Raw genomic sequence first — 26148 nt, 5'->3', positions numbered from 1 at the left:
CTCTCTCCCACCCGTCCTCGGTTCCTTCAGACAGTCATGCCCTGGCGGAGCGTCCTCTGCTCGCCGCGCTCTCCTGGGAGAACGCCGCGCTCCCTCTCTCTGCTCCAAAGTCCCAGAAGCTGTTTTGGAGGACTGCAGCCGCGCTTTCCGGCGAGGGTGAGTCATTTCCGGTCACAGACTCCCTCCCCCGGAAGTAAGGCCTGATGTAAACACCGGAGTGGGGCGTCAAGGCACGGGAGGTCAGAAAGCCGTTACGCGGGCGGCACCGAGAGCTTGGGCCAGGATCGGGGACGCGCAGAGGTCAGGTCAGTCCAGGCGGCAGGGAGCTGGGGCATGGTCCAAGAATTGGTTGCGGTCTGGGGGACGGTCTGGGGTCTTTTGAGCAAGGGTCTTGGTGGATGGGGGGTATCTAGGACAGGGATCTTGAGTAGGTGCTGGCACTGGAAGGAGTATGAGGGTGGTCTTGGACATAAGTGGTGGGAGCGATGTGTGAGGCATCCCTGGGCAGGGTTCCTGGGTGGCAAGTGTCTTTGGAATGGGGGTCCCAAAAAAGGGATCTTGGAAGGTGGGGCTGTCCAAAGAATGGGTCTTTGGGGGTGAGGCGGTCCGGTGGAGGTGGTACGGGGGGAAGGGAGGACGTTTGGAGAGTGGGAAGGGGTGTGCCTGGGCAAAGGTTTTGCGGAGATGGGGGTTTGAAGGGAGTATGGGGACTCTGGGACAAGAATATTAGGGGGGGTCCAGGGCAGGCGTCTTGCAGGGGGGATTGAGTTGTCCCAGGTAGGGGTTTTGGGAAGTGTGTGTCCTGGGCAAGGGTTTTGAGGGGTTAGGGGTGCCCTGGAACAGGGTCTTGGGGAGGCGATAGGGGGTCTGGAGGAGGAACCTTAGGGGGATGCAATTCCTGGGGGTACGTCCAAGCCAACCCATGTCAGAGTCAGGGACAGCAGAACACATGGAAGGGTATGTCCCAGGGGTGGGGGATTTGGAGTGATAAGGGAATCCTGAGGTAGGGTCTTTAGGGCATACAGGGGTCTGGGGGAAGGTCCAGGTTGTCCATGGTTGGACGGAAGTTAGCATGTCATGAGAAGGGGTTGTGTGGAGGTGGGAATGGAATCCTGAAGGGATTTCAGGGAGCCTGTGAGGAAGGAAGGTGTGAGAGAGCTCTGGAGTGGTAGAATAGGTTGGAGTAGAAGGACGTGGCGGGGGAGTTCCTGTGAGCGGTGGACCAACCATAGCAGGTCTCAGGGCCAGGTCAGGGAGGTGCAGGAAGAAGTGGATGTTTGAGCCCCCTTTCCCCATTTATTGACAGGCAGACTTAGGTGCTGGGTCCAGGTGTAAAGATGAGAAGTGGGTAGGGGGTGGTTCCAGGCCATGTTGGGCACTGGGGCCAGGATTGGCTGAGGGTAGAGAGGAGGTATCACTGGGATACCCCCTACCCCATTATCTCTTGATAAGCAGTCAGTCAGGGAAGGAGTAAGGAGGAGGTGGGGGGGGTCCAGGTCAGGGTAGGCCGAGAGAGCTGGGGTCAACCAAGTGTAAGAAGATGTGAATGTTCCTGTCCATGCTCTTTGGGGTCTTGGGAGCTTAGAGTGGGGACCCTAGGATTCTCCCCCTGATTTTGTCTTCTTTGCAGTCCTGCTGGGGTTAGGTAGCAGAGTGGGAGGAGGAAGAAGAAATCAGTTGGGGACAGGAGTTCTAGGACTCAGAGAACAGACCCCAGGACTCTTCCTAACCCTACCCCCATTTGTGTCCAGGGAAGCAATCCTGGACCATGACTCAGCAGCCACTTCGAGGAGTGACCAGTCTGCGTTTCAACCAAGACCAAAGTGAGAGAGGCTTGTGCCTGTGCCCTTTTGGGAGAGAGGGAGGGAGAGAATGGCCAGAGGTGGGTGTTAAGCCCCTAGCTTCCCACCTGGGCATCCTTTGAGGCAGCCCGGATTCCTCCCATCCCCAGGCTGCTTTTGCTGCGCTATGGAGACAGGTGTGCGCATCTACAACGTGGAGCCATTGATGGAGAAGGGGCATCTGGGTGAGCTGTCGGTGGGGAGGGGCAATGGGCAGAAGGGATGGGCTGGGCATTGGCACCCACCCCTACTGACATCCTGGTCCTTGTCCAGACCATGAGCAGGTGGGCAGCATGGGCCTGGTGGAAATGCTGCACCGCTCCAACCTGCTGGCCCTGGTGGGCGGTGGTAGCAGCCCCAAGTTCTCAGAGATCTCAGGTAAGTGTCCTCATCCGGTCCCACCCTTGGCCCAGATTCCCCGGAATCCTGGCCTCCCGGAGGCTCTGGCAAATGAAGATGTCAGAGTAACTCAGAGTCACACAGTGAGGCCTACAGCTTACAAGTCCTGGATCTTATCGCTTGAGAAGCTTGGTGTTTTGTCTTCATTTAACAAACACTTGTTGAATGCCTCCTGTATGCCATGTCCTTACCTATGGAGCGCTTGCTGTGAGCCTGGTGCTGTTGTAACCACTTTACATGTATTAACTCATTTAATCCTCACAGTAACTCTGTGTGGTAGGAAGTATCATCATCCCCATTTTTGCAGATGAAGAAACTGAGGCCCAAAGAGGTTAAGTGATTTATCCAAGGTCACACAACTAATAGGTTTTAAAATCTTGGGGCTGTCTCCCCAATGCCCTCTTGCTTTGAGTCTCAAGCACCATCTTATTTTAAGGGCTTTTGTTGATCCCACTGGGACATGGCAAAAGATGCCCTAGGATTCCTCACAGAAATCTTCTGGGGGGTATGAGCTGGGACCCTGGAGGCAGAAATAGTTACTGATGAGAAGTTACAGGCCTGGGTGTGAGTCCCTGCTTGGTTGCTGATGGGTTGTGAGGTCCTTGCCTAGATAGAAAACCCCTTCAAGCCTCAGCTTCCTCATCTGTAAATGAGTATAACGGTTCTAGAACCTGTCTTCTCAGGAATCACATCTACAAGTGCTCATGCTGTGTGAGGTCATATTGGGTGTTAGCAAAAGGTTAAGCAAGTGGGTTGAGGTCCCATGGGGAGTAGGGGTAGGTCTTGTGTCACCAGGGCTGCCCCTCACCCTAAACCTTGGCCCGGACAACACACCCACCTGCCCAGCAGTGCTGATCTGGGACGATGCCCGGGAGGGCAAGGACTCCAAGGACAAGCTGGTGCTGGAGTTCACCTTCACCAAGCCAGTGCTGGCTGTGCGCATGCGCCATGACAAGTGAGCCTGAGGTGGGCTGGGGGTGGGGGAGGTCGGAGGTCCCCACAGCCGGCTAGAGGGTTAGTCCTGCATGGGCACCCTGCCCTCCTCTCACGACCATCCTGTGTTGTGTGATGCCCACAGAATCGTGATCGTGCTGAAGAACCGCATCTATGTGTACTCCTTCCCCGACAATCCCCGAAAGCTGTTTGAGTTTGACACCCGGGACAACCCCAAGGGTGAGAGGACCCAGAGATGCAGGTGTAGTGGCAGGAGGCAGTGGATGGGGCAGAGGGGCAGAAATGAAGAGAGACAGAAAGGGGCACACAGAGAGTAACTGGGAAAGAGAGGCAGGGAGAGATTCTTTGTATAAAGATGCTCCAATGGGCTGAGATGCCCACACTCCCAATCTATCCATTTTCCCATCCTTAGCCAGTTCTCTCTCTCTACTCTCGGCCCCGCCTCACCCCTGGCTACCTCAGATAGCAGAGCAGAAAGGCTCATTAAGGACATTAATGGGTATGCCAGGGATTCCTAGGCCTCCTGGGGCTGCCAGAGCTGCATAGGGAGGCAGGGAATCTGCCTTGATGGTGGGGAGCACACCTGAGGGCAAGCCCCCTGTGGGTTCTGTGGGTAACATGTATCATGGAAGGTTGAAGTCCGGCCCTTATCCAGCTCTGTCCATCCTGAGACCCTGCCTGGCCCTGACGTCCTCTTTACCAGCTCACCACCCCCCACCCTAGGGCTCTGTGACCTCTGCCCCAGCCTGGAGAAACAACTGCTAGTGTTCCCAGGACACAAGTGCGGGAGCCTGCAACTTGTGGTGAGCTGTCCAGTGGGCAGGGGTGGGTAGGTGGGCTGGCTCTCCCTGTGGACTCTTGGCAACTTACCTCCTTACCACCTACCCCAAGCCCAAACTGCTCCTTCTATCATAGGACCTGGCAAGCACAAAGCCCGGCACCTCATCTGCTCCGTTTACCATCAATGCACATCAGAGCGACGTGGCCTGCGTGTCTCTGAACCAGCCAGGCACGGTAGTGGCCTCAGCCTCTCAGAAGGGCACCCTTATTCGCCTTTTTGACACGCAGTCCAAGGAGAAGCTGGTGGAGCTGCGCCGAGGCACTGACCCCGCTACCCTCTACTGGTGAGCACAGGGTATGCGTGGTGGGCTCCTGACCCCACACCACGTGACACGTGGGCGTCACTGCTGGTCTGTCTTTCAGCATCAACTTCAGCCATGATTCTTCCTTCCTGTGTGCATCCAGTGATAAGGGCACAGTCCATATCTTTGCTCTCAAGGATACCCGCCTCAACCGCCGCTCTGCGTGAGTGCCTCCTGCCCCACCCTGCCTCACCCCCATCCCCCTGCCCATATATCACACCTGGGCTTAGCCAGTGTTGCCTGCAGGCTGGCTCGCGTGGGCAAGGTGGGGCCTATGATTGGGCAGTATGTGGACTCTCAGTGGAGCCTGGCAAGCTTCACCGTGCCTGCTGAGTCAGCCTGCATCTGTGCTTTTGGTCGCAACACTTCCAAGAATGTCAACTCTGTCATTGGTGAGTGGGAATAGCCCTTGACTGGGGGGTACTGCATGGGCGAAGGCCTACAAATTGGACCTGAAAGAATTTTAGGGCATGGGAGGCCTGAGGGAGCCAAACGGGTGGTTCACTTCCACCATCACTAAGGGAGATGGCACGTGGGCAAAGACCTGGAGATAGACCCTGGGCCACGGGACACCTGAGAGGACTGGAGTGTGTGGCTTTGGCAGCATCTAACCTTTTCCAATCCTCCCCCCTCCTCCAGCCATCTGTGTAGATGGGACCTTCCACAAATATGTCTTCACTCCCGATGGAAACTGCAACAGAGAGGCTTTCGATGTGTACCTTGACATCTGTGATGATGATGACTTTTAAGGACCCTGTGGGTTGTGCTAGGGACCTGCAGTGGCAGACTGCAAAGCCTGTGCGGGGGTGGGAGTGCTGTGGAAGCCACCAGCCAGCAAACATTAATGGAGCAGGTGCCCACTTTCCACTCTTAAGAGCAATGCCTAAACAGCTCAGTCGCCCCAAGCACTTCTTGATGACTGTGTGCCCACAGAGCCAGGCCAGGGACTCAGAGAGACAGCGGCCCCCCTGGGGCTCCCAGCCTGGAGAAGACTGCTAGGGACCCAGAGTGGGTGCCCTAATTCCAACCTGTGGGGAGTGTTAAAAGACTTACCAGAAAGAGACGATCTCTGATATGATGAATATGAATAAAAGGCCCCTAATAGTATTTATGGCTGGACCTCGGGAGTGGGGCCTGGAGGAGATGAGGCTGAAAAAGCCCTGCAGGAGTTTCCTGGAAAGGTGTGAACCTCTTGGACCCTGACAGGAAGGAAGTGGGATCCTGCTCGGGTCCTTCTGACAGTCTGCATGTCCTCTAATGTCTGGCCACTGTGTGCCAGAGCCGCCAGCACCGCCCAGAACCGTCCCCATGGCGCCCCCGCCTGGGGGTGGACGGGAATGCCTCGCCCCGCGGCGGAGACTTAATTTCCCAGCGGCCCCTGCTACCTTACAGTTCCGGCGTGTTGTTGGTATTTTCGGTCACGTGCGCTGCTGCCTCTGCGCAGTCCACTAGGTCGTCAGGGTAGCGGTTGCAGGGCCCAAACTCCGTTTCCCGGTGTGCCCCACGGTGGCGCGGTGTAGAACGGGTGTTGTAGTCCGGCCGCTCCTCTGACTGGTCCAGCTACGTCGACCGGCAGGATGTCGGAGGTGCGGCTGCCACCGTTACGCGCCCTGGACGACTTCGTTCTGGGGTCGGCGCGTCTGGCGGCCCCGGATCCACGCGACCCGCAGCGATGGTGCCACCGCGTCATCAACAACCTTCTCTACTATCAAACCAACTACCTTATCTGCTTCGGCCTCGGTCTCGCTCTGGCCGGGTGAGGGAGGGAGGGAGGGAGGGAGGCTCAGGTTGGCCGGGGGCGCCCGCTGGGCATGGAGGGTGGACCCGCGGGATTTTGAGGGGGCTGCAAGACCTTGAAGGGCGAATTCAGTAGAGTGTGAAACTGAAGGGAAAACTGGGAGACAGAAGGCCTGGAAGAGGAATCTGAAAGGGTTGGCCTTTGCAAAGGGTGGGTTTAGGGGCAGGTTGGGATGGGGGGGTCGGCTGGAGTGGGTCCTGCGGGGGTAGGGGGAAGTGTGGACCTGAAGATAAGGAGGGCCCGAAAGTGGGACACGACTGTGCCTGAGGGGTGATGGGGCCAGATTAAGATGGCCTTGGAGGACTTACGACAGGGACAGGACGTGGTCAAGTTGAAGGGTGGACTTGTGGAGGATCTGGGCTTGGAGAGGGGCCTGGCTATAATTGGAATGCTCCAGGAGCAGGTACCTGTTGGGGAACTTGAGTCTAGAGGGAGGACCCGGGGATGGAAGGCCTGAGACCAGGGAGGGATGGAGAACCTGGAAGAGGGACTTGGGCAGGACTGGAAGTTAAGAGTGGCACTGAAAGCCTGGAAGGGGTTCTAGTAATGAGGGAGGAATCTATAGGAAATGGGAACCTGGAGGGGGAATTTGAAGGGGAGGAAGTCTGGAAGGGACTCTGGGCCTGGGGAGAGGGAAACGTATGGAAACAGAAGGACTGGAAGAGGAATTTGCAAGGGATGGGCCTTTGCAAAGAGTGGGTTTTGGGGCACGTTGGGTTGGGGGGGCCGGCTGGAGTGGGTCCTGCAGGGGTAGGGTCGGAAGGAAAGAGCAGGGAAAGGCTGTGAACCCTGGGGCCTAGCGGGATGGGAGGGCCTGAAGCAGGAGATCTCAGGAAGATGGGACTGTAGGATTGACAGAAAGAAATGAGGGTCCACAGGGTCCACAGGCTCCAGGGGAGCCCAGGGCTCCTGGGAGTTGGAATCCCTGAAGGGTGGACCTGTTGGAGACAGGGCTGACGGGAGTATTTGCCGGGCTGGAGGGTCCGGAGCGGGAGCGGGGGCGGGTGTGGGGGTGGGAACCAAAGCTCTCGGGGCACGGACTCTGGTGGACGGTGGTCTGGGAGGCACGGGGGCCAGGCGGCCCTCTCCCCGCCTGCCCGTCTAGCTTAGTTCCATTGTCCCCGCAGGTACGTGCGCCCGCTGCACACCCTCCTAAGCGCGCTGGTAGTGGCGGTGGCCCTTGGCATGCTGGTGTGGGCGGCTGAGACTCGAGCAGCCGTGCGCCGCTGCCGTCGCAGCCACCCAGCCGCCTGCCTGGCCGCAGTGCTTGCCCTCGGCCTCCTCGTTCTCTGGGCCGCAGGCGGCGCTTACACCTTCCTGCTCAGCATCGCCGGGCCCGTGCTTCGTGAGTCTCCACTACCCTGAGATGGCCGGGAAGACGGCCAGCGCTCGCAGACGGCACCAGGCCCGCCCTACCCTGGTTCCTGGGCTGAGAGGGGGCTGGGACACCCGGCGGGCAAGGCCACACCTCCTTTACAAAGCGCCTTCCCTGGCTTTGCTCCCCTCCCTGGGAACGCCCCTCTTACAACCGCCCTTCTGGGCGTCACTGCTAGTATGAAGTGCCTTCCACCGGCCACGTCCCCATTACTGGGCACCCTCCCTGGCCACGCCCCTGTTGCGAAGCGCATTACTCCGCCACACTAGCAGGGTTCAGAGGCGTCCTGGCTACTGACCACGCCATTGGTCTACCTGTGCTCCAGTTCCCTTCTCTGGGCCCCCATTAGCTAAAGGCTGATGTCCCATCCCACTGACCCCACTCCTCTCGGTATTGCCCACAGTGATCCTGGTGCACGCGTCACTGCGCCTGCGCAACCTCAAGAACAAGATTGAGAACCAGATCGAGAGCATTGGTCTCAAGCGGACGCCAATGGGGTTGCTGCTGGAGGCGCTGGGACAAGAACAGGAGGCTGGATCCTAGGGCCCTGGGATCTGTACCCAAGACATGGAGAATGCCATCCCCACCCTGGCCCAGACCCAGAGCCCTTTCCCAGTCCTTAAAATAGGAGCCCCTGCCCAGTTCAAAAAACAGGACAACTGCAACCCTTCCCCCAGGTCCCAAACTGGGATATTCCCTCATACCCAGCCCCCCAGTTTAGGAAACCAGAGTCTTCCCAGCCCTGAACTTGGGAACCACAGACACCCACATCCAGCCCAAAACTGGGGCTTGGAGACCAGAGCATCCATGGCCAACCTCCAACTCTGGGCCCAGAGACACTGCCCCTCAACCCCAATCTGGGACCCACCTATCTCCCATGCTCAGCCCCAAAGCTGGGGACTGGGACCAAGGCATTCTCAGATCTTGAACCCTGGACCAAGGCTTTTCCAGACCCCACCCCAGCTTTGAACCCAGGATCCAAGTGTTCTCAGCCCCCATCTGGGTGGAGGATTCAGGTATCCTGACCCAGTTGAACCCTTGGTCCCAGGTGACCCCAACATTCACCAGTCCCATTTGCCTCCCTCCAGCTCTGCTTAGGGATTCTGCCACTCCCCAGCCCACCCCCCAGAAAGTTCCACAGTGACAAGGACCAAGGGGTGGGATGGGGTGGGGTGGGGTGGGGGTAGCCCTGACCAGGAATGGGGCATATATATCAGTGTTGCTACAACAATAAAGGCTGTTGCATTGCTCAAGCCAATTTGGGCCTCCTGGGTAAAGTCTGTGTGTTTCAATGGCCAGAAGTGACCTGCTTTTCAATTCTACTAGAGACTTTCTGACTGGGTCTCTGTCAAATATGTGGGCTGAAGGACGAGCTCTCAGTTCCTTTCTTGAACCTATTACCTCTAGGGTGGCATTAACACACAAGGGAGTTAAGGGCACGGAGTGTTTGCTGCCAGCATTTGTATTACTAAGGGCTCTTGGCTAGGAATCTGAGCACGGACAGGCAAAGAAGTTGCCCCACATCACAAAGCAAGTAAAACTAAAGCAGATGACATTATCACAGGCTGTTTCCATGGTGCTATATTTTTTTTTCTTGTAAAAATACATTATCTAGTCTTAGCTAAAGATGTGGGCCCCCAAGGCAAGGCAGACAGGGAAGCAATGCACTGTTTCAGTTTACACATTTATTATAGAAATCCCCTTCCAGTGTGGGTAGTGTCTTGGACCCAGATCCATTAGTACAAAAAGAAAAGTTTAACACTAGGTAAAGGGGGTAGGGGAACCCCCAGCTCCAGAAAGCCACAGACAGGTATCATAGAAAACACAGCTTGTGTGGATTTGTTTAAAAAGTGGTGGATGGAAGGAAAGCCAAGGAAGGTGTGACATAACCCGTGGCGAGACGTCACATGAGGATTTCATTGTCATCTACCAGACGCCAGGTTCCACCACCGCCACATCCCAGGACACAACACACCCAATGGTTCTGCCCTTTGGTCCTCCTGTGGGGCCTCCTGATTGGGGATAGTCGGGGCAGAGGAGGCTGCCGCCAAAGGCTGGGCCATCTCACTCTGTGGGCAGAGGCAGCGGGCACAGACAGGCAGACAGGGACTGGGGCGCCTTCAGGCACCCTGGGGGAGGGAAAATGAACGCAAGCCCCCCACCCAGACTTCAGTCCTTCCAAATGTGGGCACCTCCCCAAGAAAAACTGCCCCAGTGGGGGGTAGCAGGGAGTTCTGTTCACACTGGAGTCTCCTGGCTGCCCCAAACTGGGCCCTGAGACCCTATATGGTCCGTTTTGTGGAGGGGGCTCCTGAATGGAACAGGCTGGGCATGGGGACAGAAATGAACCCAACCAGGACGAGATCACAGTTTCCTTTTTTATAAAACGTCTAGTGTTGAGGGAAGACAGTGAATACCTAGATCACAACTGTAAACAGAAATGGAGGAAGGGGCTTGGAGTCCCCATTACATCATCCCCTCCCCTCTCTTTTAAGCTGGCGGAGGGCCCCCAGCCCCCAGCACAGCGTGAGAGGAGACACAGGGTGTCAGACACCTTCGTGGGCCCACGGGGAGCCAGGGGCCCTGGAAGATCACGTTGGTGCCCCCCAGGACCGAGACCAGCCACACCCCAGGGCTCAGCGAGGTCAGCTGTGTGCTCCCCAGACTGAAGTCATACCCAGGCCAACAAGGGGCATATGAGAAGGGGTCAGACCAGTGTCCCCGGGGTCTGGGGGTCAGAACCGGAGGACTGCTCCCCCTCTAGCGTCAGGTCACTTAAACGAGCGCTCAGCTCCGGGGGGTACAGGAAGTCCGCGTAGTATCTTTAGAAGGGGTAGCAGGAATCCAGAGGACAGGGTGGGAAGACAGAGGAGAGAGGAAAAGACGGACAAGACACAGAAAGAGAGAGGAAAAGAGGCTCGTTAAAGAGGTGGAGGCAGGCACAGGACAGCACCTTTAGGCTCACAAGCGTGGGGCATGGTGAAAAGAGGAAGAGAAAGGCAAGGGGCACAGGACGTCCCTTCCTCCCAGCACCCTAGTTTCAAGGCTCATTTTCAGCTGACATGCACTGGTTGTTCAAATATTAAAATTCTTGTATTAGCTTGGTGAAGAACTGCTGCTACCAGGACCCAAGATACCCCTCCACCGAGACCCCACGGACTAATGCGAGTCAGGCAGGGCCCAATGACCCCGGGCCAAGGCTGCAGCTACTTCTCTCGTGGTCCATGTCATTAACTACCATGACTAGCTGGCTCCCTGGCCTGGACACCTTTGCCATCTGCCTCAAGAGACCCCTACCCATCAGTAAAAGCACCCCCCATACCTGCCGGAGACAGGGGGCGCCGTGAAACTCCTTGAGTGCGGGAGTGGCGCCTGGCTGGGGGCCCCATACAGCGCCTGGCCCACCTCATAGCAGCGGGCATGGAGGAAGGGCGGGTGCTGCGGGCCCATGTGGGGGAGCCCAGGCCGGCGCTGGGGCCCTGTGGCCAGTCCCGAGTTCCGGATGTACCAGTCCCGCAGCCCCTCCAGGGCAAGGTTCTTGTGGCCGCTGCGCTCACCAGCTGGGGGGATACGGGCGGGTGGGGGCATCCACAGCAGAGGGTTGGGATGCACCTCTGGGCCCTCAGCAGCCTCCAGGGGCAGGCCACAGGGCTTGGTGCGGGTGGCACGGCTGTGGGGGTCCTTGCTGCGGAGGAGGGGGCTGCTGCCGTCAGCTGCATACACAGGTGGTGGGCCTGGGAGCATGGCGAGGAGCCCATCCCGGCGGGAGAGGGGTCCTGGGACCTCAGCTGCGGGCAGCAGCTCCCCCCAGCCTGTCCCGCCGCCACCGCGGGGCAGGCCCCGGTCCAGGGAGTAGTCCAAGAGGAAGTCCCCACACACAGGCGGGAGCCGGGGGACCCCGCGGGAGGCAGGGGCGGCTGAGCTGGGCCGGGCGGCCCGGGGAGGGTCTGGGGGGCCAGCTGTGCGGGAGGAGAAGGCAGGAGTTGGTTGGGGGCGCTCATATAGCACCTCACTGCTCTTGCAGACTGGGGGACCAGCGGCAGGGGGAACCAGAGGTGCAGGCGGGGAGCCAGCTCCCCCACTAGCTGCCCGGTCCACCAGCAGGGCCTCGGAGCTATTGCTGCGGCGGGTGCGAGCTGCGAAGAGGGAGGCACGGTCGGAGACAGGGTCCGCCCGGGGGAAGCCCATCTGGGAGTCCTGGCTGCCGGACCACTGGCGAGAATGGAGGCCTTCAGGTCTGGGGGAGCAGAGGTGGGGGTGATGGGAGAAGGGTCAAAAATATCAGGGAGATGGGATGAGTGCCCTCCCTATCCTGCCTCTCTCTGAGCCTTCACTTCCACACCTCCAAAATAGGCCCAGGATTAGAAGCTGTGTGTATAAAGGTGAAAGGTAGTGGCATGTAAAGAGCAGCAGAGGTTCTGCCACGGACTGGGGAGCAGAGGGGTTAAAAACGTATGGGGGTGCCTGGGACTGTTAGCTCCGAGGGAGATGTAAGTGTGTGTAGGGCTCAAGAGGAAATGCTAGCAGGGGAGGGCGGAGGGCTCTTCCTAACACATCTGACCCCTCATCCCCTACTAAGGTGCTTCTCAGGGCTCCCCGCCTCCTCTAACATGAGGTCCTAAACCTTAGGCCAGGAATTCAAGACCCTTCCTGAATTCTCTGTCCCATCATGTGTATGAACCACCCAAAACTATCATCCCAACAGCCACTATTCATAGAATGCAAGTGTCACAAGGATGGGGACTTTGTTCTGTTCACAGCCCAGAAAAAGTAGGCACTTAGTAAGTACATACTTGTTTAAGAAGTAGTAGAGTACCGTGGTTAAAAGCACGGACTCTTGAGTCAAACTTGCCTGGATTCAAATACCAGGTCTTCAGTTTACTAGCAAGTTACTTAACCTCTCTGTGTCTCAGTTTCCTCATCTCTAAAATGGGAATAATAATAGCACCTACATCACAGGGATGTTGTGACAATTAAATGAGTTTGATACCAAGTAAAGCACTGATTCCTAGCAGATGGTAGGTACACAGTACATGTTAACCAGAACTCATTTATGCCTACAGTATCTTCCACAGGCAGATATTATTATCCCCATTTCACAAATGAGGAGACAAAGATTCAGAGAAGGGAAATGACTTGCCCAAAATGCACAGAAAAGCCCATTCTCAAACTTTGGTGCTTCTGCCCCAAATCCCCATCCCCTTCTCCACCAAGACAACTCCTATTCACCTTTCAAAACCCAGCCTTTCTTTTCTTTTCTTTTTTTTCTTTTGGTCAATTAAAAAAATTTTATTTATAATGTGACATTACACATATACACATATGGCATATTCCAAAAGGTGTTTTACCTATATTTCTTTATCATGCAATAGGGTGCATTATGAACAAAAGTTCTGAAACTAAAATAAAATTCTTGCGTTTTCATAAAACCTACATAGAAAACCAGAATAAAACTGATAGATTTAAAGGCCAGTCTTTCATGTCCCACACCCTTTGATAATGCTCTCCCCAACACCCCCAGTTAGAACTACCGGTTCCCTCCTTTGGCCTTCAATCTCACCCTCAGAGTCCACTTACTTGCAGAGCTGGGGGCCAGCGCCCCGGGTGAGGACAGGGGTGGCAGGCACACTTCGCCCCTCAAAACTGGAGGCACTCCTGGGCAGCGAGCGTGTGGGGCTAGACAGAGACAAGCAGGCCCAGGTGGGGGTCCAGGTTAGAGACCGTACCTAGCAGCAGGCCCTCCTGCCAGCCCAGGCTCAGCTCCCACTCCTGGCTCCTGGGGAAGGAGGGGAGGGGCTCACCCTCACCTGGTGGGGCTGGCCACAGAGTTCCGCCGGCTCTTCAGATCCCCATAAAGATCCGATGGGGGTGGTTTCCACGGGGTTCGCCGCTCAGGGCTGCCCCCAGATACTGCCCGCAGCTGGTCCCAGGCCTTCGGTGGTGAAGGGCGCTCAGCCAGAGGGAAGCAGCCACGGGGCTCCTCTGGGTGGAAGGGAGAAAGTGGGGGAGAATTCAATGGGAGGGTGCCTGAAGGGTTGTGGGCAAAGCAAAGGGCAGGGGCTAGGGAGGTAGGGAGGGGCAGAGGGCTAAGCAGGTAGGACAGGCTGAGGAAGAGCTAAGGGATGAGGCAGGAACTGGGGCTGATGGGGTGGGGCAGGGGGATTGAAGCAAAGAAAATGGGGGCTCCACAGGAGGATGGGTCATGGCTAAAGAGGAGCTGAAGAGGGAGGGTGGGGGCTAAGCATCAAAAGATGGGTGGATTTGGGGGACAGGGGTCCTCACCATTATCATGGCTGGCCCCAGACTCTGAGAGGGAGCTGCTCTCCGAGTGCAGAACTACGTCTTCTACAGGTAAGAAGGGGAGACCCAGGCCTATCAATGCAAGGTCTGGGTGCCATCCCCTTACACCACTGGGCCGTCTCCTCCCCATCCCGTACACTTCCCAAGAATCCACCTTTACCTAAATCCAAGACCACCAGAGGCTTGGTTCCTCACTTTCCTGATGCCTATTCCCAATGGCCCCACCCTTGCCCAGGAGCCAGTTTACACAATTCGTCTTACTGGTAGGGCCCCTTAAGTTCTGCCTACCTCCCACTTTTCACTGGCTGCTCACCCACTCCACCTCTACCATGTCCCTTAGCCAATGCCCATCTTCCTGCTTTCATCGGTGGGGTGACAGGGCCTGGCTCACCTTGGCTGAGCTGGGTGAGGCGCGTGCCCAGGCAGACTCCCTGGGCAGTGATAACTGTCCCAGCGGACAGCGGCAGGGGCTGGGGCGGCGGGATCCCCGGGAGACCCAGGTGGGCCCGGACGTCCCCAAGCTGCTCCTCCAGCTCATGCAGCCTCCGCAAAGCATCTGCCTGGACCTGGCGCCGACGTCGGCGCTGCTCGGCGCTGAGCTCAGGGGCCAAGGCCAGGCGGCGGGCAGCTGCCGCAATCTGCTGCTGCACTGACACTTCGCGCTCCAGGGCCTCGAGCGCCAGCTCCTGCGGGGACTACCCAAGAGGGTGGGACAGGACCAAATGTTGGAAATGGAAATGGCCAAGCACCAGGACCAAGTGATGGCAAAGCCCAGCTACGCTGGAGGCGGGGCCTGCCCCTCCTGGGGGTGGCCTATTCTCCCTCTGGGGGCAGGGCCTGTGTGGATTAGGGCTGGGTCTCTTCATCTTCCTGGGGGTGAGAGGCCTATCCTGACAGGGACCAGCATCCTCTCTCAGACCTGGAACCCACCTCCCTCAAGCTCCTTCCCTCCTCACCTTAGCCTCTCCTTCCCCTGCTGCAACCCGCTCTCTCGGCTTCCTCCGGGCTCCTGTCCCACCCCCATGTTGCTCTGCACGCCCATCTGCTCACCTTGGCAGGGCACAAGGAGTGGTGTGCTGGATTGGGGTGCGGTGGAGGGTAGGCGCGGGCTGCAGGCGGCCGCCGGCGGACCAACTGGGGCCGTTCACCAGGCTCCAGTGGGCACTCGGGGGGCAGCTGGCCAGTCAGCTCCTGGGCGGGGGCAGGGGTCAGAGACTACCAAGTGTTAGTTGGGGGGATGTGGCAAGGCAGTAACGACCCCCGAAGGTGCAGAAGTCCTACTAGGAGCCCAGCCCTGCTCAGCACCCATGCCTGTTATTTCTCTTCCTCCTCCCAATTCTCCACCAGGTGGGTATGCAGCAGAGACTCTCAGCGCCTCAGTGGCCCAAGTCCCCAGGGCAGTGGGCACGGGAGGCAGGGAGACCTGCTTTGGAATACAGAATTTCATAGTTTTTATAAAGGTGACACCATCTGTACACTGCATATTATATGACATTCCCTTCAGGGCGTGGGCTGCATGCTCTGAACTGCATTATTATTTCTGGCAAACTGTGTGGTCATTCACAGCAAGGGGGATAAATCGAAACTATAAATCACCCCGTGTCAGTTCAGGTCAGGTTTCACTGCCAAGTTTTGGAAATAACTTGTTTTGTTCTGTTTTTGAGTTTTTTTGGATTTCAAATTGTTGATAGGGGATGGTGGCAAAATATCACCATATTTTATTGATTCTAAGACATGCAAGCTGAGCTTTGGGGAATCTACAGCTCAGACAAGTGGCTCAGCAATCACCACCGCAGTCTGCCTACCTCGTGCCTGTTCCTCCCCCAGCACCAACACCCTTAGGGTCCGGCCCTCACCGCCTCCTGGAGACACACTTTTCGTAGCTCCTGAAGTTTCAGGCTCAGGGCCTCCTGCAGGGTCCGCTGACGGTCGAGCAGCCCCCGCAGACGCTCTGACTTCACCTGGGGGGCAGCCTCTCCAAACAGGGCAGCTGGACACAGAGGGAGCAAAGATCGGGGGGCAATCAGGGCAGCCTGGGGCAGCTGTGGGGCCAGGGACCAACCCTTCCCAAGTGGGCAGGTGGTGACTCAGAGCAGGGGAGGAGGCAGCAGGAGGGGGAACCAGATACTAACCTGAGGCACTGAAGGTGGGAGAGCTGATCAGCTGACCTTTGACTTCCATCCTGGTGCTGTCAAGAGGCTGTGGCTGATGGCTGGACAAGGCCTAGCAGTGATGCACGGGAGCCACTGAGGAAGCACATCCGGTGTGCACCGCCAACCTCTCCCTCTACCCAGGTTCCCACACCCCAGCTGGGAATAAGGGGTACCCTGACCCCGCCCACCTGCTTGGCCTGCCCTCTGAGAATCTGTGTCAATGTCAAGGCCCTGGTACCTTGGTTCCCTTCCCATTGAGTGGGAGCACAGCAAGTGGGGAGCTGGGCGGACTTACAATGCCTCCTCAGAGGCCCATGGGCCACAGTCAGGAGTCTTGCCTGGGAAGGGAGAATTAATGGTACAGATTCAACCAACTACAAGAACAGTAGGCATTTATTAAGCACCTGGGTGCCTGGAACAGTTACCTTCTAGGCCACATTTAATCTTCACAACCACCCTGTGATGGCAGTTCTGTGATTATTATTACCCCCATTTTAGAGATGAGGAGAGTAAGACACAAAGAGATGAAATAACCTGCCGTTAGCTACGGATGTAGCCAGGCCCACCCCTCCGGTCCAACACTCCCCCTTACTAGAGGTGCTGAACCCCACCAATCCCTCATAAGCTCCCAGCCCATCAGGCCGCCAGGCCTTTGCACAGGCTGCCGCTGCTGTCCAAAGTGCACTTTTCACCTCTCGCCACTCCAGCCCCTGGTTGTCTCTTACATTCTGGGGCTTCAGTGTCACTTCCAGAGGTGGGCCCCCGCATTATGTCCCCTCACAACTGCTGTCAAACAAGACTGTGCCTCCCTTGTACATTTATGAGGACAGAAAATGTATCAGTATCTCTGGCACTCAGAACACTTCTGTGCACACAGCAAGTGCTCAATGAAAGTCTGCTGGGTGAATAAAAGAATGACTGTGGTCTGTGGGTCGCTACTTGTCCCAACTCTATCCCGCGGCCCTGGTGCGGCAGGGAGAGCGTTCACTTGGCCTCAGGACCCCTCCGGCCCCTCCCCGCACGCCAGCCTGTCCTGCACCTGGCACAGGGAAGTCAGCCTGCTGGGACTGGGAGTGGCAGAGCCCACAGCTGCAGATAACAAGCTGACTGCCTCCTGCCTCCTTCTCTGCCCCCAGACACCCTGGCTGACCATGGAGCCGGCCCTGGCTGGCTGCCAGCCCTGCCCTCATCCCTTCCTCTGGAGTTTGCTCCCTCCGTCCCACAGCCTGCTCAGTCCCCAGCTGGGCAGCCAGGTGACATCACCTCCCACCACCTGGCCTGACCTCGGTGGCAGGCGATTGGGAGGACCTCATGAGGCCACAGAGGTCCCATCCCCACCTACCTCACACTTTGTCATGACATGGTGGCCAGGTGTGAAGACCCAGGCAGCCACGGAGGGGTGGGTTCAAGCCCCTTCCCCATCTATGCATTGGGGGTGTGGCCAAGCTGCTAATAGGGTGCCACCAGCTTCTCGGCAGTCCTCCCACCCACCCCATGGGAGCTGTGCCCCTCCCACAAAGCAGGGGTTCCTTGTCCTCAACATCAGGGGCGGGGTCAGTCCCTAAAGCCTTTTTGCACATCTAGGCAGCAGCATGTGCTCTGCAGAGGTGCTCACATGCCCTCACCACCCCCCTCCAAGGTCTGACATTACCCGGCAAGGCAGGCTTTCTTTGAGGTCCCAGCTTAGCCTCCTCTGCCCCTCGGCTCCTGGGGTTCCTTCTTCCCCAGCCCCCATTTGGGTTTGAGGAACTCTAAACCTTCCTCCACCTCAACAGGAACCTCAACTCCTCCCCAGTGGGCCCGTTCACCAGGATTGGTCCCACATCCCACACTGGGATGCCTCGAGCCTTCCTTCCCTGGGAGCTCGTGGCATCCTGGAAGTCCACCTGGGGTATAGGCAGGAACCCCGACTCCACCCTGTCAGCCTGACCTCGGGGACATAGCTAGGGCCTGAGTCATGGGGTCATCGGGCAGGGTCCACGCTCCACACCCCCAACACGCTCACACCCACTCCCAAGCCTCTGCCTCTGCTCACCTACCCTCCGCATATTGGCCTGGGGTCCTGGGACTGCCTGGTTCCCACCCAAAGATGGTGAGAAGGGGGAATCCCAGCAGTCCCCTCCCCAACACACCCACACACCAGCCCTTGGGTCTCCCCACTGGTGATCCCGTGGCCCCGTCCCGTCCCAGGATGGGCTGCAGCAAGAGAGCTGCAGAAGGCACCCCCCACACCCAGAGGCGGGCCCAGCAGGTTTTTCAGGTCTGCCCTTCTGACACCACAGCCGAGAAAGAAATTCCTGGCTGTAATGACTGTTTACAACCAAGACACCTCACCTGGGTGGCACCCCAACACCTCAGTGGGACCCCCATTTCCACATCCCGCCACCTTCGGAGCAAATACAAACTCCCAATGCCTGGGCCTGTTCCCCACACCGCCCCAGAGGTCCTCTCCCCCCGCCCACACTCTAGGGGAACAGTGTGGAGGACCAGGCAGGTGCCTGCAAGTAGTTTCTCAACAGCCCAGTCTGGGCTTTCTAGGGGGCTGGGCCCCAGGTTGAAGGAGGGCAGAGGCTACACCTGCAGGGGAGGAAGGGGGAGAGGAAGGAGCGGGGAGCAGAGAAGGGGGACGCTGGCTTCTCCTCTCCCCCATCCCTTCCCCTCGTCCACTTCCGGCAAGGAATCGGCTTCATGCCAGGAAAGAAAATTGGACATTTTAGGCTTCGCCCCTCTAGCCAGGCCCTCCTTCCTCGCTGTGCCTCTCACAGAGACCTAGCTGCCTCCCACAGGGAACTTCAGCACACCCTGTGCCCTTCTCCCCCGACCCCTCGCCCCATTGTTCCCAGGTGCTCACCAATGCCAGAGCAGAGAGGTGCTGTGGGGTGGCCTCAGGTACCTCAAAAAAAATAGTTGTCTCAACCAGGCCCTGCTCCGGCTGGTAGTGGCAATAAGCGGGTGAGCGCAGTGGCGGATGCCTAGGCCGCCTCCCACTAGGCAATGGCCCAGCCTACCTGGCCAGGGACTGGGCCGGCCCATACCTTTTAACCCTTGCCTGCCTGACACCAGGGCTCCGGCCACCCTTAGGAGCTGTCTTGGAGCCAAGTCCCCTCAGGGTGTCCAGCACGGCCAAGAAGAGAGCCTGGACCTCCCCCCTCACCCCATACACCTAACAGAGGATTGAGGAAGAAGGGCTAAGGGTCGTGGGAGCGGCGACTGCCTCTGGTGCTGCCCAAGTACCCAGATCAGACACTGCCCACCCTAGGGTACTACCTGGGAGCCAAGGGATGGAGGTCTGGGGAGTTGTAAGCACAGGAGAGGACTTGGGGTATCTCGGGTGTGCGTCTCTTGGCAGCACTCCACGTTCCTGACACCCCTACCCTTTCCTCCCAGGGCAAGGCAGGGTTGGGAGAAGGTCTTAGGGCAATTCCCACCCTCACTGGGGTAATAGTTTCCCAAGTTGGGACAGACAAGGTCCACTTTTCTAAGGAGAGACCCTACCACCTTCTGCAGCTTCAGAAGAAATCATCCCAGCAAACGGAAGAAACACACTGGTGGTTTAACCCCTCCTGACCCCTACAAACCTGGGAGGATGGCACAGACCCAGCTCCTCATAGCCAGCTTGGAGAGATGAAAGCTGGGGCTCGCAGAGGTGAAGAGGCCCGATTCTGATCACAGAGGCATGAGAGCAGGTAGAATCAGAACTCAGGGGGCTGGGTCCTGGGTTGCAAGTTGACAGAGGCAACTCCTGCAAGGGAGGAGGAGTGGGAAACGGGGCTCATGCTTCTTCACATCCAGGCTGGGTCTCCCCAGTTCCTCCCCCCACCTCCTGGGGCATTTCTGGCCAGGAGTCAAGGAAATGGAGGGCTCTGAGTCTCTGCGATGTACTGTTTCCCCACCACCACCACCTGGGCTTTGGGCCTGCCCCGGCACACACCACACATCTTGAGCTCCATTTGGGACCATCTGCTCTGTGACGTCAGGGCCCAGGCCCAAACCAGGCCCCGACAGCAGCCCACGCCAAGATGTGAAAGAGGAGAGTGAGGAAAGCTCCCTCTCCACTTGGCAGGTGGGCCAGGCCTGGAGAGGAACTTGCTCTGTATCAGCAACGCTCAGTGTACCCCAGTGTACGTGTTACTGAGGCTTCCCGCCACCCTGCCCACCTTTCTTGCTGGGTGTGAGATTTCCGGCACGGGACACAAAGGCCCCTTTCATCACCCCCCTTCTCCCTCCCTTCACTGCCTGGGGCTGATGGAGGCAGCAGCCACAAGGTGGGCAGCTGGGTGTTGGTGGGGAGTGTCCTCTCAGCCATGGCCTCTCCCACCTCTTGTGGGACACCAAGGAGGCTGGGAAGGGGGATGTTTATAAAATCAGAGCTGAATTCCCTGGTGGTCCAGTGGTTAGAACTCCGCACTTCCACTGCAGGGGGCATGGGTTCGATCCCTGGTCGGGAGACTATTATTCCGCAAGCTGTGTGGCACGGCCAAAAAAAACCATCAGAGCCGAGAGGGACAAGTGTACCTGGCCAGCAATGCAGATTGAGTCTCAAGGCTTAGATTTCTGCATTTGGAAAACGGGTAAACGGTGCTAACAGAGCCAATGGAGACCAAAGTAACTTTGGAAGACATTTCAAAGTGCAAGAAAACTCATACCACATCATTAACAACTGTTAATAACTACAATAATAAACTCAGGCAGAGGTGGGCTGGGGCGAGAGTAAGGAGGGAAGAGCAGGTAACTGGGTCTCTTGGGCCAGGCAAGGCGGAGTCACCCACACACATCATTGCCCTGGTCCACAGCTTTTAACAGTCTGGAAGACAACCACCTCTAAGCCCCACTCCAGCGGGGACCTGAGCCTCCTGTGGCCTCCCATAGGGCTAGCAAGTGGTGGGTCTGAGATTCAACCCAGCTCTGCCACTTCCTGGCTGTGTGACTGCTTGGACAAGTCACTCAACTTCTCTGTGCCTCAATGTCTTCATCTGTAAAATGGGGATGCTGACAGCAGTATAAAACTCACAGGGGGGTTGGGAGCATGACAGGAGCTAAGACATTCAAAGCTTGCTTAGGACAGTGCCTGGTCCATGGTAAGTGCTCAATATGTATATGTAATATGTCATACATAATTACAAGTATTCCTCCCAGTCCGAACTCAGGAATCAAATACACACACACACACACACACACACACACACACACACACACACACTTTCAGACACAGCTGGTATCCCTCAGCCTCGAAACCCTCCCTACTTGCAGCCTAGATATAGAACCCTCCTTACTTGCCAAACCAGACATATTTGAAACAGAGCTGTTTTCCCTCATTATCCAACCTCTCCCTCCTCAACATCAAAAATGCAGGAACCCCCCCCAAAAAAATGCAGGAACCAAATATATTCAGAAAAATTGTCTGAACTCTCACTATCCAAATACAGGAACTGAATGGATTTGGATACATTTTTGAGATAGGACTGGTATCCCTCACTCTCTGAGCTTTCCTTACTCACCAGGCAAAACAGAGGAACCAAATACATTTATATAATGCTGTACCCTTACTATCCCAACTCTTGCCACTGGAGCACAGGAAAATGAATAGATTTGAATACATTTCTGAGTTAGAGCCATTATCCCTTGTTATCTGAATTCTCCCTACTCACTCTGCAAAATGCAAAAACAGAATAACTTCAGATAACTTAATATCTTTCACTGTTTGAACTATCCAAACTCTCCCTCTCGGAACTTGGGTACCAAATATACTGGGACAGTGAGGGATGTGTGTGTTGTTATTAATAGGTTTGGATACCTGTTTTGGATAAATGAAACAGGTCTGATATTTCATTATTCAAACTCTCACTATTCTCTATGAGAAATACGGTAATAAAACATAGTTGAATGACATGTTACTTCCTCACTATTCAAATTCTCCCTGTCTGTCCTCAAAATCAAGGCGATTCAGACAGTAAGAGAACTTCTTTTTTTGTTGTTGTTGTTATTGTCACTACTGGATGAGCCTGATTCTAACAGAGATCCCCCAATACACACAGACCTGCCCACAGAGGTAGGATGGACTCAGCATCAAGATTTGTACTGCTTACTGCTGACAGGAGGAGGATAAACTCCTGCCCCCATCCTACCCCTACCAAGCCCTGAAGCCTCTGGCCTAGGATGGACTTTTTTCCAGGCCAGGAAAGCAGGGATCACTGCACCTGGGATCAAGACCAGGAGATGGGGGTAACATGACCTAGAAGACTCACACATACCCCTGAGTCCCCCACCCCTACATGGGGCAGCCCCCAACCTAGCAAGGCTGGAAACATGACCCAGACCTCACAGACTCCCAGAGAGTCACTGAATAATTTAGGGTGTTCTTTCACACTTGGAGAGGGTAGCGGGCACAGGAACAGTTCCATGCCCTCCTGGGGCAGGGAGAGAAATGCAAGCTCTGTGTGAGATCACTGGGTGGGGGAAATCACATGTGAAAACTCCCTCAGCCTCACGGGGCCCACAAGGCTGCTTGCTCTTGCTCATGCTAAGAGAAGCATTTGGGATGAATTTCAGAGATAATAGGTACAGTGGAAGCTCCAAGTTCATGGTCAGGGTATAATGGAACCCCTGTCCTTCTGGGCTCAGAGGAGATGGAAAGTGGGTGTTACGAAGGAGGGAGATCTGAACAGCGTGGAGGGGCATGGTAAGGGGCAAAACAGGGGCCTGGGGTTGGGACAGAATGAAGACACAGGACAGGAAGGGGTATAAGGGACAAAACAGAATCAGAGTTGTAGGATGGAGGTCAAAAGATAAGACAGAGAAGAATCCAGGACACTGGCCAGGGGATAGGATGGACAAAGGCCAGAGAAAAAGTAGGGGACAGTAGGGGACAAAAGAGGAGGGCAGGAATCAGGGTCAGTATAAAACGGTAGTCAGAAGACATGATGGGGGACAGGCCAAGACAGCGGTTCAAGGAAGAGGATAGGGAAAAGAGCAGGTTCAGGGTGGAGGTAAGGAACAGGAAAAGACCAGGACAGAATGAGGATAGGAACGAGGACAGTGATGGGCCAAGAGAAGACAAGGGAAAACAGCATAGGTTTGGGGGCAGGGACATGGCAGGAGGCAAGAGGGACAGTCTAAAGGTGGTGGGCCAGGATGGAGTTCAGGAGACAGGAGGGGGACCCGGGGGATAGTACTGGGTGGGGAGAAAGTACATAAGTCAGAGGTCAGGAATCGGGACAGACCTGGATCAGACTGGGGTTAGGGGTACAGGACATGACTGGAAGGGGTTCAGGGACTGGACAAGAGAATAGGCAGGTCAAGCATCAGGACGGAAACTGGGGAGATCAAGACAAGGCAAGATGAGCTTCAGAGATGGAACAGGGTCAGGCAAGGATCTGGGGTCAGGTCAAGGATCCTGAGAACATAACTGGATGGGGTTTGGGGTCAGGACTGGATTTAGAGGTACAAAACAGGGGTTGAGGATCACACCAGGCCAAAATATGGTTAGGTCAGGGGTCAGACCAGAGCTCCTGGGGCCAAGACTGGCCGGGTTTCGAGGTTAAAAAAAGATGTAGCCAGGTAAGGCAGGGGTCGAGGGGGAGACCACGGGGTCAGAGGTCGGGGGTGCGCGAGCAGGTACATCGCCGGTCGGCGTTTCCGGGCCTTCACCCCGCCGTCTCCTCCCTTCCAACCCCAAGCGGGCGTTACTCACCGAGGGTCCTCGCCCCGCGGCGTAGGCGGGGTCGGTGCAGGCCTGAAAGAGTGGTGGGAGCGCCCCTCCCTCGCTGCCCCCAGCTCGTTCCCGGGCTCGTGCCTACTCCCCTTCCGCGCCCTGCCCGTGGGCCGCGTTCGGCCGTGCGACTGTTAACCCTGGGGGCCAGATGGGGGGCGCGGGGAGGGTGGGAGGGTAGCAGCCGCTCGACCGAGGGCAGTGGACCCCGGCCCCCCACCTTCAACTCAGGTCTGTCCGCTCCCAGCGGCACCGCCACCTCCGCCGCTGAGCGCGAGCCTGGAGGGGCGGGGTACGGGGGGGGGAGAGACAGGGGGCGGGGCGCGAGACCACAGCAGCGGCGGAGGCCAAGTGCGCAGGCGCCAGTTCGGGTCTTCGTTTTTTTTGTTGTTGTTGTTTTTTTTTTTTTCTTTTTCTTTTTCTTTTTTCCCTGCCCTGGGAGCGCCAGGACCGAACCAGTTCGGAGCGCTTGCGCACACGCTTTCTCGAGGGCAGTGGAGCTGTCCCCTACCGAGGCCACGCCCCCTCAGTGATCAGACTGGCGCCCCTCACCCCAATTCACCGCGCAACGAACACCCAAGAACTACCCACAGACTGCCTTCTGTCAGCCACCACCACACTTCTAAATTCCCCCAACTACCCTCCGGTGCCCCAAATGCACTCCAAACCACACTCCATCATCTCCCAAATTGTATCCCCAAACTATTGTCCATTGATCCCAAAGCAGTACCCCCAATCTGCCTTCCTTGGACACCCAAGCTGTACAAATAAGCTACCCTCCAATACCCCCAAGTTGTTCCCCCAAACCATCTACAATCAGCCCTGAAACTGTTAACCTCCGAAGAGCACTTCCAAATCACCCTCCATCTACCCCCAATATGCACCCAAAACACCCTCCATGACCCTAAACCACTCTCCATGTACCGTCCTAACCACACTCTATTGATCCCCAAATGGCACTAAAGAGCCCTCAACACCAGTGTCCCCCACCTGCACGCCAGATCAATTCCAACAGTCACCTGCTCTAACTCCAGCCCATGTTCCATGAACTCCCACCACCACCACCACCACCAAACCTTCCACTGACCAACCCCACTCCTGGCAAAACTCCCATGTACTCCCAACTACTCAAGGTGGATCCCCCAACCACACTTCAAACTACCCTCCAACACCCTCTCCACCTCCAAACCACATTCCACTGATCCAAACTCCGACCCCGAAGTTGAGGGACTCTCCAACAGTCCTCAGCAAACCTCCATAACCGCTAACTTTCTGTAGTTACCCAACTGAACCTCCAAATCATACTCCCGTGACCCCAAATGTGTCCCTCAAGCCCTCCAATGACTCTTATCCACACCGTAAATCATTCTTCAGTGACTCTAATATATTACAAAGCATCCTCCAACGATCTTTTCTTTTTTTTTTTTGCAGTTATTACATTTTTCTTTATTGTGGTAAAATATCCATAACATAAAATTTACCATTTTAACCAGTCTTAAGTGTACAGTTCAGTGGCATTAAGTACATTCACATTGTTGTGACAATGATCTTTTCTTAAAATAACTTAATTGAGGTATAATTTGCATATCATAAATGTCACTCATTTTAAGCATGCAATTCAATTCAATTATTTTAGTAAAGTTACCAAAGTGTGCAACAATCACCACAATCCAGTTTTAGAGCATTTTCATTATCCCTGTAAGATCCCTCATGCCCAAATACCTTTTACAATTAATTAATTAATTTATTTATTTATTTGGTTGCATCAGGTCTTAGTTGCGGCACCAAATACATTTAATCTCTGTTCCCATTCCCACTCCCAGGCAACTGCTAATCTACTTTCTGTCTTTATAGACTTGCCTTTTAAATCCAATATGTGGATTTTTGGTATTTGGCTTCCTTCACTTAGCATAATGTTTTTGAGGTTCAGTCATGTTGTAGCATGTATCAGCAGTTTATTCCTTTTATTGCTGAGAATAGTATTCCGTCCAATGATCTTTCACTGCCCCCCAAATCACCCACTAATAGCTCCTCAACTATAACACATAAAATCCCTCTGACATCCAGACCTCAAAACAGGCCGCTAAACTGCATCCCAGACTGTACCCGCCAGCCTTCAACTATATCCCCAAACCACACTGTTGACCCTCAAACTTCCTCACTAAACTACCCAACCAGGTCCTCACCTTCACCCCCAAACCTTCCAACTGACCCTACTTTACCCTCAAGCTGCCCTCTAACTCTCAAGAATATCCCCAAAGTGCCCTTTCAATGATACCCAACTCTAATCCCAAACTACTCTCCAACAATTACAAACGTCGCCCCCCCAAATTTCCCTTCCGAGAGCCCCCAACTCTGCCTCTAAATACCCCTTAACTACCTTCCCTTGGTCCCACAGCTACAGCCCCAAACTATACCTCCAAACCACTCTTCAATGACAGCTATAGCTGTCTTAAATTACAGTCGGCCTCCATATCC

General features: G+C 56.0%; 3 protein-coding genes across 7 annotated transcripts; 2 read left to right on the top strand and 1 right to left on the bottom strand.

Annotated features, from left to right (window-relative positions):
• Positions 1-192: 192 nt before the first annotated feature.
• Positions 193-5443, top strand: WDR45 (WD repeat domain 45). 5 transcript variants are annotated; one of them, XM_007180316.3, is made up of 11 exons: positions 193-305; positions 1752-1823; positions 1952-2026; positions 2115-2219; positions 3090-3195; positions 3319-3413; positions 3918-3997; positions 4110-4318; positions 4398-4499; positions 4583-4728; positions 4976-5443. In XM_007180316.3, the coding sequence occupies exons 2-11, from the start codon at positions 1769-1771 to the stop codon at positions 5083-5085; spliced, it is 1083 nt and encodes a 360-aa protein (XP_007180378.2). In that variant the 5' UTR covers positions 193-305; positions 1752-1768; the 3' UTR covers positions 5086-5443. The 5 variants fall into 5 exon arrangements, with proteins under 5 accessions (XP_007180378.2, XP_007180377.2, XP_057394819.1 ...); XM_007180315.3 differs by having other exon boundaries at positions 3087-3195; XM_057538836.1 differs by having other exon boundaries at positions 3036-3195.
• Positions 5444-5596: 153 nt separating this feature from the next.
• Positions 5597-8761, top strand: PRAF2 (PRA1 domain family member 2). Its single transcript, XM_057538837.1, has 3 exons — positions 5597-6092; positions 7262-7479; positions 7913-8761. The coding sequence occupies exons 1-3, from the start codon at positions 5914-5916 to the stop codon at positions 8050-8052; spliced, it is 537 nt and encodes a 178-aa protein (XP_057394820.1). The 5' UTR covers positions 5597-5913; the 3' UTR covers positions 8053-8761.
• A 413-nt stretch (positions 8762-9174) lies between these two features.
• On the bottom strand, positions 9175-23949 carry CCDC120 (coiled-coil domain containing 120). The gene is made up of 12 exons (XM_057539083.1): positions 23653-23949; positions 19541-19704; positions 16201-16300; positions 15942-16032; positions 15666-15799; positions 14860-15000; positions 14201-14504; positions 13792-13854; positions 13317-13491; positions 13087-13185; positions 10832-11746; positions 9175-10331 (listed from the first exon to the last, which is right to left on the bottom strand). The coding sequence occupies exons 4-12, from the start codon at positions 15988-15990 to the stop codon at positions 10217-10219; spliced, it is 1995 nt and encodes a 664-aa protein (XP_057395066.1). The 5' UTR covers positions 15991-16032; positions 16201-16300; positions 19541-19704; positions 23653-23949; the 3' UTR covers positions 9175-10216.
• Positions 23950-26148: the final 2199 nt, after the last annotated feature.

Source organism: Balaenoptera acutorostrata, chromosome X (assembly GCF_949987535.1).
Source record: "Balaenoptera acutorostrata chromosome X, mBalAcu1.1, whole genome shotgun sequence".
NCBI lineage: Eukaryota > Metazoa > Chordata > Mammalia > Artiodactyla > Balaenopteridae > Balaenoptera > Balaenoptera acutorostrata.
Note: the sequence above shows the minus strand (reverse complement) of the source record. Positions and strands in the feature narration are given on the sequence as shown.